Source organism: Nycticebus coucang, chromosome 11 (assembly GCF_027406575.1).
Source record: "Nycticebus coucang isolate mNycCou1 chromosome 11, mNycCou1.pri, whole genome shotgun sequence".
NCBI lineage: Eukaryota > Metazoa > Chordata > Mammalia > Primates > Lorisidae > Nycticebus > Nycticebus coucang.
This window is the reverse complement of record NC_069790.1, coordinates 77,388,246-77,409,155: the sequence shown is the minus strand read 5'-3', so window position 1 is coordinate 77,409,155 and position 20,910 is coordinate 77,388,246. Positions and strand designations below refer to the sequence as shown.

Here is a 20,910-nt window from a genome sequence, read left to right as displayed (position 1 = left end):
CCTCCCCAGAGCACTCAGACAGCAATGCTATGTTTCGTCGGAAGGGTGGAGTGGTCCTTTCTCTGTGTTCTGAGTGGAAGTGAGCAGGGACCCATCCTCGTAGATTTTGTCTTTAGACCAGGCTGGCAAGCAGAGAGGGGACGTGTGATGTAGTGTTGAGGGGGAAGAGCGTGGATGGCTACTGAACAGACTCCAGGGACTCCACCAACACTTTCTCGTGACTGTTTGCCCCATTCCCCTTCACTCCTCACCAGACCCTCATTATCCTGAGACACAAACTAGGTTTCACCCTAGAATTCAAGTCGGAGCGGGGTAGGGGTGGAGGTCCTGAAAACATCCACTCCATCATTTCCAGGAGGCTGCACGCCTCCTCGGGCCAACAAGCCCAAAAAGGACAAGATTCGGGCACCTCTTCTCAGCGTGCAGGGCGGGTGCCCACCATCCTGTGTTCTTGGTTCTTCTCTCTTTGCCCCCGGGCTGCTTCTGCCTAGAGCACACAGTTTCCAGGACCTTTCCACTCATCTCCTTCCCTCTTTTTTTTTTTTTTTTTTTGCAGTTTTGGGCCGGGGCCAGGTTTGAACCCACCACCTCCTGTATATGAGGCCAGCACCCTACTCCTTTGAGCCACAGGTGCCGCCCCTCCTTCCCTCTTTTATTTGGCAACTGGACTTAGTACTGATTATTCCATTAATTAAACTATATTTTTTTATCCGAGTAATACAGGCACACAGTAGAACTAAGAATGAGAGCTGTAGTTCCTGCTGTCCAGGAGGGTCTCCTTACCTGTGTTGGGGCCCCTGTTTCCTGGGCCCAGGGCCTTCCTCTTTCTGAGTTTGTACTCTTATTTGGATGGAGTATCTCGTCCATTAGCTTCCCTGTGAAAAGATGCATGAGAGGTCAATTTTGACATTGTTTTTATTCTATTTGCACACTTAATTGATAATCTCTTTGAGTATATAACTGAATTGAAAGTCTTTTCCTTACAGAATTTTGAACACATTTCTTCCATTCACTTTTAGCATGGAGAGTTTTTATCTATAAGTTTATGTCTTTCTGATTTCCATTTCTTTGCATACAACCGTTTTTCTCTGGAGCCAGGGGCTCTGAACGTTCACAGTGATCACTCTTGGTGTAGCTCATTTTTCTTTCATTGTACTGGGTATTCCATTCAGTAGATCCATTCAGTCCAGAAATACCGCCCGTCTTCTTCTGAGGTATTTTCCTGTGTTACATCTTGGATAAGTTTCTCCCTGTTGTTGTCTTTATTCTCTCCTTGACCTCCTGTTAGTTGGACTTTCTGCTCTGATCTTTCAGTTCTCTTGCCTCATTTCTCCTATTGTCTCTTAACCTTCTTGTCCTACTTTCTAAAATATTTGCTTTGAGCCAGGTGTAGTGATTCAACACTTGTATCCCTGGGGTTTTTTTTTTTTAAAGACAGAGTCTCACTTTGTCACCCTCAGTAGGGTACCCTGGTGTCACAGCTCACAGCAACCTCCAGCTCTTGGGCTTAGGCAATTCTCTTGCCTCAGTCTCCGGGGTAGCTGGGACTACAGGCACCTGCCACAACGCCTGGCTATTTTGTTGTTGTTGCAGTTTGTCCAGGGCTGGGTTCGAACCCACCACCCTCGGTATATGGCGCCGGCTCCCTACTCGCTGAGCCACAGGCACCACACACTTATATCTCTGTTGACACAGTGATTCAACAGTGTATCTCTGCTGATCTCTTTGTTCTTTAACTGTAATCCCAGCTGTGTGGGAAGTTGAGGCAGGAGGTTTGAGGCTACAGAGAGCTATGATCACACCATTGCACTCCATCCTGGGCAATAGAGCAAGACCCCATGTCTTTATATATTTTTAAAGATACTTTCTTTGACTTCTCTGACTTTACCTTCAAATACCTTCAAAACGTGATCTTCAGGGCAATGCCTGTGGCTCAAAGAGTAGGGCGCTGGCCCCATATACCAGGTTGGGGGGGGGGCAGGTTCGAGCCCAGCCTCAGCCAAAACTGCAAAAAAAAAAAAAAAAAAAAGACCTTCAGTAGTTAATTTATGATACTTTTTTATTTTTTTAGGATCTGGTTCTCTTTATCTGGTTGTTTCTCTTTATCTGGTTGTTTCTTATATTCTATAAGTTCCTTGAGTTTTTCATGGATAATATCTTTGAAAATCGATTCTTTAGGATTTTTTTTTCCTCTTTCCTCCAATATCTTTGTTTCCCAGGTGTGTTTCATTTATTGTGTTTATGTCTGTGAAGTCTGGTTGGTCCATCTCATGCTGGAGACACTCCAGGAGTGTTGGGTGTTCCCAGCCGATCTTATTTAGAAGAGAGGCTCTCACAGGCTGGCTCAGAGTCTATAGGACTGACAACCAAAATTCATCTGCTCACCAGTCAGCCTTTTGTTTGAGGCTTCCCAAAAGTAAGATTTGGCAGCCACTTCTCTGGAAGGCTGTTCAGTTTCTCAAGGGAAGAATCCTGCCTGGTAATCCTGCCTGTAAGTAAGCATTCAGGGAGCCCTGGATGACGCAGGCCCACAGTTATGCTGCTTCTAGCCTGGGCCTTTCTCCCACCCTGGTGGCCCCAGGTCTAGAATGTCTCCAGTTCAGTTACTCTGAAGAGTAAGCTCTCATTAGGAAGTTGACTGGAGAGGGAAGGCGGGTGTTCTGGCAGGAGCAGAGGTGAGATGGTAGAGATGACCTGCAGGTCCCACTGCCGTATATTAAGACTTTCCCCTCTCCCACTATATTCAGTCCTCACCTCACGTAAGACTTCTGCAGCTCTGGTTTGGTCCGTGTGCCCAGCTGCTCAGCCTCTTTCCTGACAGTTAATACTTCTGCAGCCACATTCTATCTTCTGAAAATGTTAAAATCTTTTATTCATGCTTATGTCAGAATGTTCATATCTAAATAGCAGAGAACAGCTCGGCACCCATAGCACAGTAGTTACAGCGCCAGCCACATACACCAAAGTTGGCGGGTTCGAACCTGGCCCAGGCCAGCTAAGCATCGATAACAACTGCAACAAAAAATAGCCAGGCATTGTGGCAGGCGCCTGTAGTCCCAGCTACTTGGGAGGCTGAGGCAAGAGAATCGCTTGAGCCCAAGAGTTTGAGGTTGCTGTGAGCTGGGAAGCCACGGGACTCTACCAAGGGTGACATAGTGAATCTCTGTTTCAAAAAAAATAAATAAAAATAAATAACTTAAATAGCAGAAAACATAGACAACATATACATACATAATTAGGGATTTTGTTACTGCATGTGACATGAAGGAGCACCAGTTCCCAAGATCTGGAATTGGCTCACCTTCTCTGCCCTTCTCTCATTTTACCTCTTTGGGCTTTGGGCTTCATCCTTAAAGTCCTGTAGCAATTCTAGGCACATCCATTTATTATAAGGTCCATATGAAGTTGGGGACCATCTCTCCCATTTTGTCTTTCTTGTTATTTTTTTCTCAATAAACGTTCTGTTTTAAAGCAGGAACTGGGGTCTCCCATACTCATCCTGCCCCCATTCAGTCATGGTCTCCCCCTCTGTCAACATCCCCACCTTATATCCCTTTTTTGGGGTGAGAAAAATCTTTCTAAAACCTCCCTACCAGCTCAGCACCTATAGCTCAAGCAGCTAAGGTGCTGGCCACATACACCAGAGCTGGTGGGTTTGAATCCAGCCCACCAAGCAACAATGACAACTACAACCAAAAAATAGCCTGCAATCCCAGCTACTTGGGCTGAGGCAAGAGAATCGCTTCAGCCCAAGAGTTGGAGGTTGCTGTGAGCTATGATGTCATGGCACTCTACCCAGGGTGACAGCTTAAGACACTGTCTCAAAAAAAAAAAAAAAAAACCTCCCCACCCACAAAAAATAAATTTTCTTTTATTTCTTCTGCCCTTCTCTAAACCAATCATTAGCAAGCAAGATGAAAGAGATTGCTATTACTGGTTTAGGGGTTTAAGGATGTTGGAAAGTCATCTCCATAACTATCAATGTATCTCTGATGATCTCTTTGTTCTTTAGATCTGACATTTTAGTAAAGGGTTTTGAAAGGGACAAAAGCTAAATGTGTGTGATCCATCTACCCTATTTAATAGGAAGTTTTTCACACTCCTATGTTCATTACAGCATTACTCACTGTAGCCCAGATGTGGTAACAACATAAGCGTTCACTGAGAAATAAATGGATAAGAAAATCTAGTAATATACACAGAGGAATATTACTCAACCATAAAAAAAATGGAAATCCTGCATTTTCAACAACATAAGCAAACCTTGCGGGAATTATGCTAAGTGAAATAAATCGGACAGGCTCAGCACCTGTGGCTCAAGCAGCTAAGGCACCAGCTACACACACCTGAGCCGAGCATCGTGGCGGGCACCTGTAGTCCCAGCTACTTGGGAGGTGGAGGCAGGAGAATAGCTTGAGCCCGGGAGTTGGAGGTTGCTGTGAGCTGTGATGTCACAGCACTCTACCCAGGGCGACAGCTTGAGGCTCTGTCTCCAAAAAAAAAAAAGTCGAATTAAGGGCGGTGCCCACAGCTCAGTGGGTAGGGCGCCTGCCATATACACCAAGGCTGGCGGGCTCAAACCCAACCCAGTCCAGCTAAAACAACAATGACAACTGCAGCAACAACAACAACAAAAAAAAATTAGCCAGGCATTTTGGCAGGTGCCTCTAGTCCCAGCTACTCGGAAGGCTGAGGCAAGAGAATCACTTAAGACCAAGAGTTTGAGGTTGCTGTGAGCTGTGATGCCATGGCACTCTACTGAGGGTGACATAGTGAGACTCTATCTTTTTTTTTTTTGTAGAGACAGAGTCTCACTTTATGGCCCTCGGTAGAGTGCCATGGCATCACACAGCTCACAGCAACCTCCAACTCCTGGGTTTAAGCGATTCTCTTGCCTCAGCCTTCCGAGTAGCTGGGACTACAGGCGCCCGCCACAACACCCAGCTATTTTTTGGTTGCAGTTCAGCCGGGGCCGGGTTTGAACCCGCCACCCTCGGTATATGGGGCCAGCGCCTTACCAACTGAGCCACAGGCGCCGCCCGTGAGACTCTATCTTAAAAAAAAAAAAGAAAAGAAAAACAGGCTCAGGGTTCACACCTGTAATCCCAGCATTTTGGATGGCCAACGCAGTAGTATCACTGAAGACCAGGAGTTCAAGACCAGCCTGGACAACATAGCAAGGCCTTAGCTCTTTAAAAAAAAGTATTCTCACCATAAAAATAAAAATGATAACTATATGAGGTCTGGACATGTTAACTAACTTGATTCCAGTTATTATTTTGCAATTCGGGTATATACATGTATTGTATCATCACTTGTGTACCTTAAATACAGTAGAACATCCATCTGTAAGTTGACCACCCAAAGGACTGTAACAAACTGGTCAACGTAAAGGTCTAAGTCTACTATACTGATACGTACATGTGGTGCATGTCCAGGCTGTGAAAATTAGGACAACCTAAGGAGGTGTCCCTGTAGGGAGTTGGTCAACTATAGAGCTCCTACTATATATGCAATTTATTTATATATATTTTAGAGTATAATATACCTCAATAATAGTAATAAAGTATAATAATAAAGAATAATATACTTCAGTAAGCTGGACAAAATTAAAATACTAAAGAGCACCAAGGCAGTTCTTTAGCAACTTTTTTACATATGCCTGTACTCTCTTTTCTTCTTTTATGTTTTGTTTTACTTTTTGTTATGAATTTTTTCCCATGTACAGAAAAGTAGAGAGAATAGCATATTAAATACCCATATACCCAGTTTGACAGTTGTTAAATTAATACTTTATAATTACATTTGCTTCATCTGTGTGTTTTGATGAGATATTTTGAAGTAAATTGCAGATACCATGGCATTTCACCTCTAAAGACTTCCAAATGCATCTTTAAAAAGTAAAGATCATTTCCTGTATAGCTATAATACTGTTTTCACACTTAACAAAATCCAGCTCTCTTTTATCTCCCACGGGAGAGAGAGGTCCTATTAGGATGGGCAAGGGCTTCCTATAGAGCCCATCTGAAAGTTTGATAACAAATGTTCATCAATAGAAGATTAGTTAAGTAAAACACAATGTATCCATATTATGGATAACTGGGGAATATTAAAAATGATGATACAGTTCTATACGTGGAAAGATTTCTAAAACATCACTAGCTTTTTTAAAAAGCATGTCTCAAAATAGTCTGTACAGTGCGATCCAATTCTTGCTTTAAAATACATATGCATGTGTATGCACAGTAAAGAAGTCTGGAAGGATATAAATCAAAATGCTAATAGCAGTTGATCTTGGGTGGCAGAATTATGGGCACTGTTTTCTTTCTCTGTGTGTTTCAGCATGATCTAAATTGTTTTAGCACGTGGGTCTTCCCCTATAAACAAACATTAGTGTTGTTGCCCCTCCTGCTAGGAGTACCTGGAGGGACATGTGTTCCTTGGACTTTTTACATGCAGAACGAATGGCATCTTTGTTTTATTAAGTATGAGAAAGACTTGTCATCCTGATAGATTCTTGTAATGATACTGAAAAACCACCTCTGCCCTTGTTTTGTTTTGTTTCTGTTGTGAAATGATTATGGTTATGTAATTATGGAAATATAAAAATGGTTAAATCTGCCATTTAAACCATTTTTAAGTACAGTTTTGTGGCATTAAATGCATTCACAATGTTGTGCCACCATCACCGCCTTCTGTCTCCAGAACTTGCTCATCATCTCCAGTTGGAACTATGCCCATTAAATACGAACTCCCCATTCCTCCCTGTCTCTTGCTCCTGATAACCACTTTTCTAATTTCTGTTCAGGTGCCTCATAGAAGCAGAACCATCCAGTATTCATACTCCTTGTCTAGCTTCTTTCATTTAGCACGGTGCCTTCAAGGGTCACCATGTTATAGCAGAACGTCATTCCTTATTAAGGCTCGAATAATATTCCCTTGTGTGGATATACCACGTTTTGTGTATCCCTTCATCTGGTGATGGATGTTTGAATGGTTTCCACTTTTGTGGTTTTATTTTTAAGTGGCTTACTTTTGGAATCTGATACGAATTCAGGTATTTGAGAACTGAAAAGATTTCAATGCAAGAAAGAATGAAAAAAGCAACTGAGGGTGAAAGAGAGAGAGAAGGGTAACAAATCAACAGTGCTGCTTCATGTGACCTGAAGCGGCAGCTTTCAAAGCAGAAAGCAGCAGAACAAAAATTTTTTTTTAATCATCATTTTTGGCTCCACACCTGTAGCTCAAGCGGCTAAGGCGCCAGCCACATACACCAGAGCTGGCAGGTTCAAACCCAGCCCAGGCCTGCCAAACAACAATGACAGCTATAACCAAAAAATGGCCGGGAGTTGTGGCAGGCGCCTGTAGTTCCAGCTACTTGGGAGGCTGAGGCAAGAGAATCGCTTGAGCCCAGGAGTTGGAGGTTGCTGTGAGCTGTGATGCCATAGCATTCTACCCAGGGTGACAGCTTGAGGTTCTGTCTCAAAAAAAAAAAAAAGAAAAGAAAATCATCATTTTTATTCCCTAAAACTTTTTTTTTCCCCATCTTTGCCACCTCTTCTTGGCCAATCATCTGAGGAAAATGAAGAAATAGTTAACTGTGATTGTCCCCCTTCTAACTTTTCCACTAACGTGGATGTTTTCTCTTTGGCCTCGTTTTGTTTGTTACTGCTTAGGAAACACATGGTTCCACCTCTTATTGTGACATTGCTTTTTTGTAATGTTAGCCACAACTGAGGTGACAACTATTGCATATATACATATGGAATTATTTCGTTCCTTCATTGAGAAAAATATCTCATGCACACCTACTATGAGCCAAAATTAAAGTGAAATACTCATCCTCAGAATATACAGTTAAACTACATATGACTCAATATTAAGAAACAAGTGCACCCTGGGTTCAGTGGCTCGTGCCGGTGATTCCAGCACTTTGGGAGGCTGAGGTAGGAGGATTATTTGAGGCTAGGCATTCAAGAACAGCCTGGGCAACATAGCAAGACCCCTTCTCTAAACCCACCTCCCAAGAAAAACAGTAGCCAAGTGTGATGATGCACACCTGTAATCCCAACTCCTTAGGGGCTGAGATAGGAGGATCACTTAAGTCTCAGAGTTCAAGGTCACAGTGAGCTGTGGGTGTGCCACTGTACTCCAGCCTGGGCAGCAAAGCAAGGCCAACCCTATGTCTTAAAGAAAAGGAAAAGAAAAAAGAAAGAAAGAAAGAGGCATGGCTGTGGGTAAGGGCTTTAGTGGGCCATCATCAAGACAGAACTTTTCCTCATGCCAGTGTGGTAACAAGTTCATAAAGTCATAGTCTAGCAGTAAAGAACATGTGCACAGGGCTGTGTTTCTTCATTACTGAGGTTTTGGCGATTACTCTGATCTTGTTACCTGGTTGATCTTCCCATCAGGTTCCACTTCCAAAGGGAAACGACTGCATGGCAGGTGCAAATTACTTAAATTACATTTATCCATGCAAATGGATAAATAGTTGTAACTGAACTCCCAGAAGACAAGTTTTAGGTTTAATTAACTCTCTGTCACATTCCTGCATTTATGAGCTCACTGACACTAGTGGACTTTTCCCTCATTCCTGTCATCTGCCCCAGGGACAGCCAGCCAGGCATACCCTGACTTTATCTGGTCACTGCTAAGCTTTCAGCCTTAAATTTTTCTCTTGTGCAAAATTGCCATCGGCTCCCCCTCCCTGGTGTATTGGCAGGGCTAATTCCACTGTTTTCTGAGCACCATTAACCTGGGTGGATCTTGTTACCTCAGAAAAGTTTATTCCATTTGTTCTCCCCCTCTTGCTCTCAGACCATCATCTGCAAACAGCATAAGCAGCAGCACGTCTTCGAATCACAGTGGCTACACTCCAGAGCCCCCGTTCCCCCCAGTTGGAGCTGACCTCGCCAGCCGACTGTCCAGTGATGAAGGGGAGATGGACGGAGCCGACGAACCCGAGAAGCTAGACTGTCAGTTCTCCACACACCACCCCAGACCTCTCGCGGTAGGCCTCCTGTTCCCACCCACACGCTCTTCCCCTGTGCTTTGCGGGCTCTGAGGTGACAGTGCCAGAGGCGCACCTGCCTGAGGAAAGGCTGCCGGTACAGTGTTTGAGGAAAAGGCTTATCCTGAGGTCGAAAGATTGCCTTAGAAAAACCCTTGAACATCACAAAAGGAAAGGCAAGAGCTCCTGGCTGATAACAACCCTGAGTATTTGTGGTTCACCTTGATGCAAGAATGCTTGAGACAGTTATTTCTGTAAGTGCCCTTGGGAGCTGAACTTCTGGCCTTAGCTATCTAAAATGGAGCCTGTGATGTCTGAGTTAGCCTGGTTCAGCAGCTCTGGAAACTGTAGGGCATCCAGCTCTTACTGGTGTTCTCCCTGGTGGTTCTGAGTTTTATTATCACTAGTTAAGTTTGGCTATCTGGCACCGGAACTCCCTGTGAGTGGGTTGAGGGAAGGGAGAGGAAGCATTTCAGAGCAGCATAATTGCTGATTAACAAAAAGGGCACTTTCTTTCCAGTCTCTTGAATGAGTCCACTTTAACAATTGAGGTTATTGAAAGTGAGGTGGAGGCCAGGCGCGATGGCTCATGCCTGTAATCCTAGCACTTTGGGAGGCTGGTGGATCACTTGAATTCAGGAGTTCAAGATCAACATGAGCAAGAGCAAGACCTTGTTTCTACTAAAAATAGAAAAACTATTTTTTCCATTTTTCAAGTGTCGTGGCGGTGCCTGTCGTCCCAGCTACCTGGGAAGCTGAGGCAAGAAGATCACTTGAGCCCAGGAGTTTGAGGTTGCTGTGAGCTGTGATGATGCCACAGCACTCTAGCTGAGCAACAGAGCAAGACTCTGTCTAAAAAAAAAAAAAAGAAAGAAAGAAATCTAGGTAGGAAATTGGGGGATTCTGCTAAAAGCTTGCTTACATTTCCATCTGAGCACTTGAGGAGGGAATAGCTGATGCTACACTCACAGAGCCAAATGCAGGGGGCTTGGAACATGGGACCCCACAACGGTTTCCTCTGGTGCCAGTCTGAGCCCTGCACGATCAGCTTTGACTATCTCAGGTACTGTGTGATGAATGAAGGGCAGATTTACTTCCTGTTTCTAAGGATGATGCTTTCTACAGCCTGAGACTTCACCTGTTGGTTAGCATAGAGATAGTCAAGGATGACTAAAAATGCCTTTGACTGCCAGGAATAGAAAACTCAGCTCACGGCTCGGCACCTGTGGCTCAAGCAGCTAAGGCGCCAGCCACACACACCTGAGCTGGTGGGTTCAAATCCAGCCCAGGCCTGCCTAACAACAATGACAGCTGCAACCAAAAAATAGCCAGGCATTATGGTGGGTGTCTGTAGTCTCAGCTACTTGGGAGGCAGAGGCAGGAGAATCACTTGAGCCCAGGAGTTGAAGGTTGCTGTGAGCTGTGATGCCATAGCACTCTACCCAGGGCAACAACTTACAGCTCTGTCTCAAAAAAAAAAAAAAGGCAGGGGAGGGCAGTGCCTGTGGCTCAGTGAGTAGGGCGCCGGCCCCATATACCGAGGGTGGCAGGTTTGAACCCGGCCCTGGCCAAACTGCAACAACAATAAAAATAGTCGGGCATTATGGCGGGTGCTTGTAGTCCCTGCTACTCAGGAGGCTGAGGCAAGAGAATCACCTAAGCCCAAGACCTGGAGGTTACTGTGAGCTCTGACGCCACAGCACTCTACCAAGGGTGACAAAGTGAGCCTCTGTCTCTTAAAAAAAAAGAAAGAAAAAAGAAAACTCAGCTCACATGACGTGAGCACTAAGGTCATTTAATCATCTCACAGAAAAAAAAAGTTTGCAGGTAGGTGCTTCCAAGCTTTGGTCAGCTTCTCTACAATGTGCAGCTGAGGGACAGTCTCTACAACTCTTTGCCTTTCACACACAGTTCCAACGCATCTGCCACAGCTCTGGTTTCACATCCTCACCCAGAGGCATTTCTACATGGGATGCAAAGGGATAAATAGAAGTGGGGTCGTCTTCCCAGGTGCTGTCTTACGTTAGGAAAGAAAGTCTTTCTGTGAAACCCCCAGCAGACTTCTCATGTGCACCAGAAATGGGTCACATGCCCACCCCTAGATTGATCCATGGCACATAAAGAAGGGATTACAGGGGCACAGGGTGAAACCAGGCTCTAGAAGGAGACCCACCTTCCTTGGTTACTCTTCCATATCAGATAACAGAACAAAAGTGTGGTTCTGTTAGCAAGGAAAAGACAGGGAGAGGTAGTAGTGGATGGCTGTAGGCGACCAAGAGGGCCACAGTGACCAGCGCCGTGAGGATTTCTAGCTCTGCTGAGAGCATCTAGTGCCACCCGGGAACAGGAGCCTGTTGGGGCGACCTCGCCTTGCATTGATAGGGAACTAGTACATAGGTTGCAAAGATGAAGCAGTGTCTCCAGCTTTTGAGTCTGAAAGAGATACAAGGCTCTACCAGAAGGCCAGACACGAGTACATGAGACATTTGTCTAGATGACAAGCTGCCAGACTACAGTGGACTGGCTGAGCTCAGGACATGGCACGTCTGTGCTCCCTCAGCGGTCTGCTGATTTAAATGGAAAGGCCATCGTTTTGTTTCTGTCCTTTGTCCTTTCTCTTGTGGCCAACTGGTACTTGAGATCGTTTTTTGTAATGAATGCTTGCTCGGTGCTGTCTTTAGCAATTGAGATGAAGGAAGAAGTGATATGTAGGCCTGGAAGAGCTCCCACAGGCTGCTGGGGACCAGCTTCCATGTTGGAGAGCTCCCGTTGGTGTGTTTTCTTGCTCAGTCAATAAGCACTTAATATGGAGGTGCAGAAAAGTGTTTTTCGTCCGCACTACCAGGTTTGATGGGCAGCAAGATTTTAATGTAGAACCCCCAAGACAAGCAGAAACAGAACAAAGGGAAGATCTTACATTTCTTCCAGAGATCTATTCCAAAGGCTGGTTTCAGGACAGGTTTGTGGAATGAGTGCCAGTCCAGCCTGTGTCTGGGATGGAGGCCAGGGAGCCGCTGGGAGGCCTGGAGGAAGGGAGAAAAGCTGCTTTTGAGTTATAGAGTCATTTGCAGACTCGCCTGAGCTCTAGACCAGCCAAATGTCACCTTGTCGGAGGCCACTTGCAATTCTGTCTCCTGGCTTTCCGGTTATCCTAATGTCATAATCAAATGGTATTTATTAAACATCTGAATACACATATTTCAGCCATATATATATTTTTTGTTGTTTCTGTTATTGTTTAGGGGTTTTTTAGATATGTTCTCTCTCCCTCTGTTGCCTAGGCTAGAATGCAGTAGCATCATCATACTTCACAGCAATTTCAAACTCCTGGGTTCATCCTCCTGCCTCAGCCTCCCAAGTAGCTGGTATTATAGGCATGAGCCACCACACCTAGCTTAGCCATATATTTTAAATGTGGTATGTATGGTTTTTTGTGTTTTGTTGTTTGATTTTTTTTAAGACAGTTTCACTCTGTCACCCTGGGTAGAGGACCATGACATCATAGCTCACAGCAACCTTAAACTCTTGGGCTCAATTAATCCTCTTACCTCAACCTCCCAAGTGGCCGGGCCTACAGGCACCTGCCACAATGCCCAGGTAGTTTCTCTAATTTTATTAGAGATGGGGTCTTACCTATTGCTCACACTGGTCTTGAACTCCTGAGCTCAAGGATTGCACCCACCTCAGCCTCCCAAAGTGCTAGGATTACAGGCATGAGCCACCATGCCTAGCTGTGGTGGTATGTTTTAAACATTTTATATGACCTTGTCTCCCCAATCCATTCATTAGCCCAATCCATCCACTATCCTCATACTAAGAAGGAGGGAGAAGAGAGCACCTTGGTAGTTGAGGCAGGTACATAGGCATTTTATATCTATATACAAATATAGATACATACACACACACATAAAAAATATAAAACAGTTGTGTAGTAAGTCACAAGCAAAATGTAATAAAGTATGCAATAGGTGTGCCATGGAAACTCACAGTGGGAAGATTAATCAGATGAGGGCCATTGGAAATCAGCATCATGATTAGGGCCCAGAGAGAGGGGAGGGTTTGGATTGAGAAAGAGAAAAGGAAAAGAGACGGCAGGTGGCGGGAACAGCATGAGTGAAAGCTTGGCGACCTGCAAGGACTGGAGAGAGGCAGAGATGAGGTCAGGACTGGGAAAGGAAGGCTGTTAGCCTGGCTGGAAACGAAGTGGCTTTGTTGACATTGGATAGCAAAAGTGTGACCCAGGACACCAGAACAACCAATTTCCATTCCCGCGATGAGAAGCAAGGAACCTCCGAGTTCCTTGGGAAGATGGATGATGTGATGAACAGATGGTGATGAAAAATGACCCAGCTGCTGGTTGTCTCTGTTTCTTAACCTAAAATGCCTGTTCAGTCCCTAGAGTGGAGAATGTAGCCCCCTCAGTGCATAGAAAATTGAATGTAGCTATGGTTGAGTAATAACGTGTGGTTCTGCAGAAAGTCTAGAGCTCAAACTACAGCATTACAGAAGTATTTTTGGCTTCAGTACTATTTGCTTTTTTATTTTGAGTAAAATTGTGCCCCTGTGTGTTTTTATGCAAATGTTATTTTTCTCCATATAGTTTATATTAGCTTATTAACCTGTAATCAAAATTAATATTTTTTTCCCTCACAGTTTTGCTCATTCGGCAGCCGCCTCATGGGACGAGGGTACTATGTGTTTGATAGAAGATGGGATCGTTTTCGATTCGCGCTAAACTCCATGGTAGAAAAACACTTGAATTCACAGATGTGGAAGTAAGTGAGCAGTTTTTGTGCAGTAAAAGATTAGAGCTGTCCCACAGTGATCTGAACCCTAACTTTCTACGTAAATGTCAGTGGTTGGCTTTTCACAGAACAAAATGATTCTGAAATTAGGATTCTTGACTAATTCTTAAAAGGCAGCTCTTAATGGTTTGTTGAAGTTTTTTAGAAACACACATGTTGTATGCTTTGTCTTCTTTGGAGATCATGTTTGTGTTGGTAATCTTCTCAACTAAATGAAAAGGGTATTAGATAAGATCTTATTTATTTAACAGTGTTAAAAAGCCTTTTTATTACTACTAAAAGCATCTAAGGATATTATGAATATGCTTGCAATATTAATGCTACAGTAATAATACTAAAGATTTCATAATGGTTATGGACCAATTTCTAGTTGTCCACAGTCCTGTGAAAACATAAGACCAATTGCCAGCAGGGCAGATCCTGAGCAATGCTGTGAAGTTGGTTAAGTTTGTCTTTGGCCCTTCCCATCTCCCTAGGACGCCCTCCTCCCCTTTACTTGTACTCCTTTCTACCCTAAACTCCAATTTATGTCTCATTTCTCTCCAGTCCCTTTATTCTCCAACACTTCTCAGTGTAGTTGCATCTATATGGGGGAATCATGAAAAGGGGAGAAACCTTGATTTGCTAGACTGATACTGGGAAGGAATCACAGGCCCAGACTCTCTCTCAAACCTCATACATAAGGCACTACCATTTTGGCCACTTGATAATGTAAGGCCAACCCACTTTGTATACCCATCCTCACTCCTACAAAGGTGAGTGCTCACGATATCGTGGTCCATTCCAGTCATGGATCACGTAAGTCTAGGCCCAGAGAGTCCAGGATGGTCAACAGCTGAGACCCCCTCAACCTCCTCTGCCCACTGAGGCCCAGGAGAGGCAAAGAAGGCATTCCTAAGAAATGAGGGGCACAGAATTCAATATTTGCCCCTCTCCCAGGCAGCTATGACACCTCAGCCCTTTTTCTAAAAGCCTAAAGAGCTTCCAGACCTGAACTTAGTGAGCCCCATTTGTGTCTGCATTGAGCTCTCCTGGCGGACTTAGGACTAAAGTTTAACAATAAATAGAAGGTAGGAAAGGGCCACAAGAGAAGCTTATCATTTCTTCCCATTTGAGTGACTGCCCAGTGTGTCTGAGGGCACCCTTGCTATCTATCTACTTGTGCCCGTTCCAAACAGCAACGAGTTGGTGCTGCATGTGGAGTTACCATGATCTCAGAGATTTGGTGATTTATCCTTCTGCACTTATTCCCCAAGATGGCAGCCAGCCCTGTGATTCTTGCAGCTCTTTGCTCTCCTGTTCTATGGAAGTGTAAATCCCGGACACGCGGAAGGAATGTGTTGATCTGTATTTCACTCCCTGGTGTCCTGTCCGCTCAAGCTCCATGTTCCTTTCCTCCTCAGGCACAGAAGCCCGAGCCACAGGGCATCAGGTCCCTCCCCCCTGTTCAGGACTTGCCTAACCAATCTGCTGTCACTGAGCAACATTGGGGCTGCCTGGGTGTCAACTCTGGAGAGCGTAGCACCCCGCTGCCCTCCCAACCTCGCTGCCCAAACCCCAGGCCCCGACGGGCCCGAACCTGGAGGGATGGCAGCCGATGGGGGCGTGGAAGACATTAGGAAGAAAAGGAACGGTCAAGACTCTTTTTTCTTTAACAAGCATTTAACTCTGCATCAGGAGACGCCAACACAGTATTCTCTTTCAGCCAGGTCAGCATCTGGTCCTCCATGCCACCTGGCAGGGGAGGATGGGCACTGTCAGTAATTTATTCGCATCTATGGGCTTTTGTATGGGACATCCCTAGGCCAGTGTGCAAAGCTAAAGCGGGGCACAGCACAGCAGAGCTGAAATCCACCCCCACTCAGCACTTAGGAGAATACTTTCGGCCTGGTGGGAGGGGCTTCCGGGACAGTGAGCCGCCACAGACCTCTCACTCTGCCTCTCCCCTGCCCCAGCTCCCTTCCTCAGCCCCCCTTTGCACTCATGATGAGTAGGGAGAGGAAAGAAAGGGACAGAAAACATGCCATCGCCAGGTAAGATTCAGGACTTCACTTCTGCTGGTCGGCAGAAGTCGAAGCTTGGATTTATACACTTAACGGGAAAAGTTATAAATTGGGACATTAAAAGTGGATCCAAAATCATTGATTGGGATCCTTTCTAAATGAGCCATCTGGTATTTGTAAATAATGTTTTATTACAAGTAACTGCCAAACCTCTGCCCCCATGTATTTCTATCTATACTTCAGCTGGTAAGGATCTTGAGTCAAGGAAAGATTGAGTGGGATGCCTGTAGTACCACAGCGAGGCAACAAAGACAGCAGGAGGTCTGCGGATGCCTCGCAGGCTGCGAGATGTCCCCAGCCCCGTTAGGAAGGGGCGGTGCAGTGCCAGGCAGTTGTGAGGACCTTTCCAGTTGGTAACACGGGAGTCCTTGCCCAGCATGCCTAGTCCCTACAGTACAGTTATGTTGCTGCTGAGGATTCACCTGCTCGCCCATCCACCTGCCCATCCATCCATCCATCCATTCACTCATTTGTTCATTGCAACGAGTATTTGTGGAGCAGCTTGTTTTGTGCTGACAGGTTCTTCTGCCTTCTTTAGGCTTGAGAAAAAGTAAACTCACAAACACCATCGTGGACGCTGTGGGTTCGGCAGCATTTTTCTCTTATATTTGATCTTCTCGGTCTGACATTTTCAAGGACACTGTGCTTCTATAGTCAAGGATTCCTTTGGATTCCACCCTAAAGATGGAAGCCACAGGCTCCACCAAAGTGCAGGCTGGAAACAGAATCTTCAGAGAGAGGAAGGCTAGGAGAGGCGTTCACTTCCCAGCTGGGCCTCTTTCCAGAGTTTCCCAGCACCTGGTCCTGGCGCTACAGCTGGGAGGCAGCCTCCAAGCAAGAGGAGGGATGCTGTGAGGCCTACAGGGGCACAAGGCTCACCTGCAGCTTTCAGAAGAGGGAAGCTAGTTCCTAATTGCTGGGGATCCCCAGCTACACTGAAAATTATTCTCCTGGGAAACAGGGATGGGGGGGCAAAGTAAAAAATAGAAAAAGACCAGCCCAAAATCATCCACTTAGCTCCTGAAGTCAGCACCCTGCAAAATCAGCACCCTATATGGCCACTGTGCCTCATCTCAGTCCCCAAAGTAGCAGCAGTGTTGACCCAGGCTATAACTTGACATGAAGCCATTTCCAGCACCAGTCAAAAGACAGTGAGCAGGGAGGCTTTAGGAGCAACCACTTGCCTGGCTGGCCCTGGCTCCAGGGAGTTTGCTCTAAGGCACCCCCCAAGCTCCAAGAAGACCAAATTCCCCCCTCCCATCCATATGTTCTCCTTCCGCCCACATACTGCATTTATCTTCTGAACAAACTAGAAATTCCTGGTCCCCTTCTTTGCACCCAGGAGAATTCCTCCACTCTTATCTTTTCCTAACACAAGGACAGGAAGACCTGCTGAAGGCTAGCCTCCCCCCATATAGCTCCTCTAAGCAAGAGCTCAGGTAGGGTGGGGTGAATAGGAAAGACTCAGTTCTGGGTAAAGGCACCTTGACATCGTCTCCATTTCCCGAGCCCCTGCCCCTCCACAGCCAGGCTGCCAGGAGCCAGCGTCCACAGGCAAACAGGGAACGGGGCTCTCTGCAGGGTACACCAGAGGTTAGACAGCAAATGCAGGAGGATGCAGACTGCTTCCAGCCCAGATGGGGACACCCAGAGGCTGTTGTGGGTGCGGGGGGATGTTCCCCCCCCACATGTCCAGGTAGGAAAGCCCTGTCCTCACATTTCTTACTTCAAACCAGGACTTACATGTGAAATGACCACGTCTCATTGCTACCAAAAAGAGAGAAAGAGAGAGGAGAAATTGAGAGGGGAGAAAACTGCTGGGGAAATTTATATTCTAAATAACATTTGCGTTTTATTCATGAACCAAAATCAGCCATTCTCTGATAGCCAAGCATGGAGAACAGCATCTGAGAGCCTGAGAGTGAGTCCATTTAAGTTGCTGGATGTTGCAATGGGGGCACCATGAGGAAGGGCCATCTTCAGATTTTACCATCCTCCAAGGCTTCATTCTCCATAGTCTGGTTTCGCCAGGGTATTCTCTGTAGCCCTGATGCTCAAACTTCATCGAGCCTCCCAAGCAATGCCGACCTGACGTCTCACTGTTTCTCTTTCACTCTTCTCTCATGTTTAGGAAGATCCCTCCTGCGGCAGATAGCCCCCTGCCCTCGCCAGCAGCCCACACCACCACCCCTGTTCCAGCATCCGTTTTGCAGCCTTTCAGCAACCCCAGTGCTGTGTATCTTCCTTCAGCTCCCATCAGCTCGAGACTCACCTCTTCTTACATAATGACATCAGCCATGCTCTCAAACGCAGCTTTTGTGACATCGCCGGACCCAAGCGCCCTCATGCCCCACACCACAGCTTTCCCTCATGTGGCTGCAACCCTCAGCATCATGGACTCAACCTTCAAGACCCCATCCGCCGTGTCCCCGATACCAGCCGTCATCCCTTCCCCATCCCACAAGCCATCCAAAACCAAAACCAGCAAATCCTCAAAAGTCAAAGACCTGTCTGCCCGTAGCGACGAGTCTCCAAGTAACAAAAAGAGGAAGCCACAGTCTTCGACTTCCTCCTCCACCTCCTCCTCCTCCTCCTCCTTATCCTTGCAGACATCCCTCTCGTCTCCACTGTCAGGGCCCCACAAAAAGAACTGTGTTTTGAACGCCAGTTCTGCTTTGAACTCCTATCAGGCGGCCCTTCCCTATAACAATCTGTCTGTGCACAACTCAAACAATGGGGTGAGCCCACTCAGTGCCAAACTGGAGCCCTCAGGACGGACCTCGCTGCCCGGCGGCCCTGCGGACATAGTGAGACAGGTGGGCGCGGTGGGAGGCAGCAGTGACTCCTGTCCCCTCTCTGTGCCCTCCCTTGCGCTCCACACAGGGGACCTCTCTCTGGCCTCACACAATGCTGTGTCTTCTCTGCCCCTCTCTTTTGACAAATCAGAAGGAAAAAAGCGTAAGAACTCAAGTTCTAGTAGCAAAGCCTGTAAAATCACTAAAATGCCTGGTATGAATAGCGTTCACAAAAAGAACCCGCCCAGCCTTCTTGCACCGGTGCCCGATCCCGTTAACAGCACCTCCTCTCGGCAGGTAAGGGACCTCCTGGCACTGCCTTCACCAGCTCTGGGGGGCAGGGGGAGCTGGGCAGTGCCCCTGCTTAGCCGGGTGGCTCAGACAGGTGACACAAGCACGACTCCTTTCTTGGCCTTCCCCAAAGGCAATTTTCACCCTCTGCTCTGAGAGCAGTTTACTTAACAAATACTCCCAACTCTCACTCCATGCTAGGCACTGTTCTAAGCACTTTACAAATATTACCTCATTTCATTCTCACAACTCCACTCTGTAGATGAGTAAACTGAGGCACAGAGAGATTCTGAGTACCCCACTCCACGTCTGCCTATTTTATCTTTCGGGGTTCCAAGGTCATTAAAGAGTTCTGCTGCTAAGAAGTTTGATCTGATCTGTGGGACTTCCCTCAGGAAGAGCGTGAGGCCCAGGCAGGTTGATGATAACCCAGGGTCCTACCAGGGTGTGGTGGCCTGTGTGTCCTGGCTCCCAGGTGACTGTCCTTCTCAATGTATCAGGCTGCCTCAGCCCCTACCTCCTCCTAACATAACTCCTTCCTTCCTAAACATGCACCTCCCACAAACTGGCAAGGAAGTGTTCGGTGCCATTGTGCAAATATTAGTATTTGTCAGGGGGAAGCTGAGAAAATGTAGCGCAGTTCGAGAAGAATACACGTTTCCTTCCCTCAACCTCTGTGCCCATCCCTGAGTCTGGGCTTCCTCCTCAGGCTGGGGAAGTCTGGAGCCCAGACTCTGAGGTCGCATGGGCACAGACAGGGAGCAGGAGCAGGGAGGGCCTAACCTGGGGATCTCTGCAGAGCAGAGGCGGGCAGTCCCCCTGCAAGGGCAATATGTACAGACTGCGGCAGCTCGAGGTTCACGGCAGTAGCAAGAGGTGGGCCAGACCCCAAGCCCAGCCGCGTCTAGGGATGAGGACTTTGGAGAGATGGAAGGCAGTTGTTAAAAACATCTTTTAATGTTTTGTGTCACCATGTATGAGACTTGCTATAACCTCACAAAGAGCACATCCTGAGGGGGATTCACAAATCACAAGTAAACAAATGAGAAACAGCAAGTTTGGAATTAAAGGGCCAGACAGGCTGCAACCTGAGGCCTGGGGTGCCATCTGGCTCCCCACTTCCAGGGGTATGGGGGGCGGGGATCAGTGAATGTGCACACAGGTCTCCTGGACGTCTTGTAAAAATGCAGGTTCCGAGTCAGCAGGCCTGGGTGGGATGAGGCCTTCGAAGCGGCAGAGCCACCGCACTGTTGGCAGGCCGCACCTTGGGCAGCAAGGCCATGGGCTGTGTTCCGAGCACTTGTTTTACAGTTATCTACTATTACTCCCATTTTACAGAGGAATACACCAAGGCACAGGAGGGCGCCCAAAGAAAGTAAATGCACAAGTAAATAGTAGGGCTATTAGTGTTTTGATTGTGGAGTCTGGGCTCTGTGCTGTTAATGGAGTGCCTCTGTGTGGAGCAAACATTGCTCTGGTGACCTGTGGTCTAGAGACCACATGAAACAGTTAGCAAATGATGAATGAGTGGGAACTGGTGGTGAAAAGAGCAGACAAGTGCTCGTAAGGAGGAGCATCCGATAGCCTGAGGCATGTAATGGCTGCCTCTGTGTGGTCCAATGCAGGGGATACCTTGGTGCTTATCACAAGGACATTAAGGTTCTGTCTGGGGTCGCCATCAGTGAAATCCAATTGTTGGAGAAAGGCAAAGCACAAGGTTGAGAAATCCAAGATAAAGCGGTGCCTTGGGTACAACTTGGTGTTGTATCTGATAGGTGTATTGTATCAGAAGTTGCCACAGAAGTATTACAAGGAACAAAGCAAGACCGTGAATGTAAGGCAGGAGCCAGTTCACATAAAGCAGGAAGCACGTATAGAGAGAAGGCCAGAGCTGCCTTTGTAAACAAGACAGGGACGCAGGGGTAGTACCTGGAATTGGTTCCCCT

The 20,910-nt window shown here is 46.5% G+C and overlaps 1 protein-coding gene across 10 annotated transcripts in view; it reads left to right on the top strand.

Moving 5' to 3' along the window:
- The window catches only part of ATXN7L1 (ataxin 7 like 1), a 248,010-nt gene that overhangs the window by 220,383 nt on the left and 6,717 nt on the right, over positions 1–20,910 (top strand). For 5 of the 10 annotated variants that reach the window (XM_053608604.1, XM_053608607.1, XM_053608609.1 and 2 more), the window contains 4 exons: positions 8,818–9,010; positions 13,664–13,785; positions 15,219–15,524; positions 18,010–19,326. In XM_053608604.1, coding sequence (XP_053464579.1) covers positions 8,818–9,010; positions 13,664–13,785; positions 15,219–15,524; positions 18,010–19,120 — 1,732 coding nt within the window. In that variant the 3' untranslated portion in view covers positions 19,121–19,326. Of the gene's footprint in view, positions 1–8,817; positions 9,011–13,663; positions 13,786–15,218; positions 15,525–18,009; positions 19,327–20,910 lie in introns of those variants that run through there. The other 5 variants (XM_053608606.1, XM_053608605.1, XM_053608612.1 and 2 more) reach the window with 3 other exon arrangements.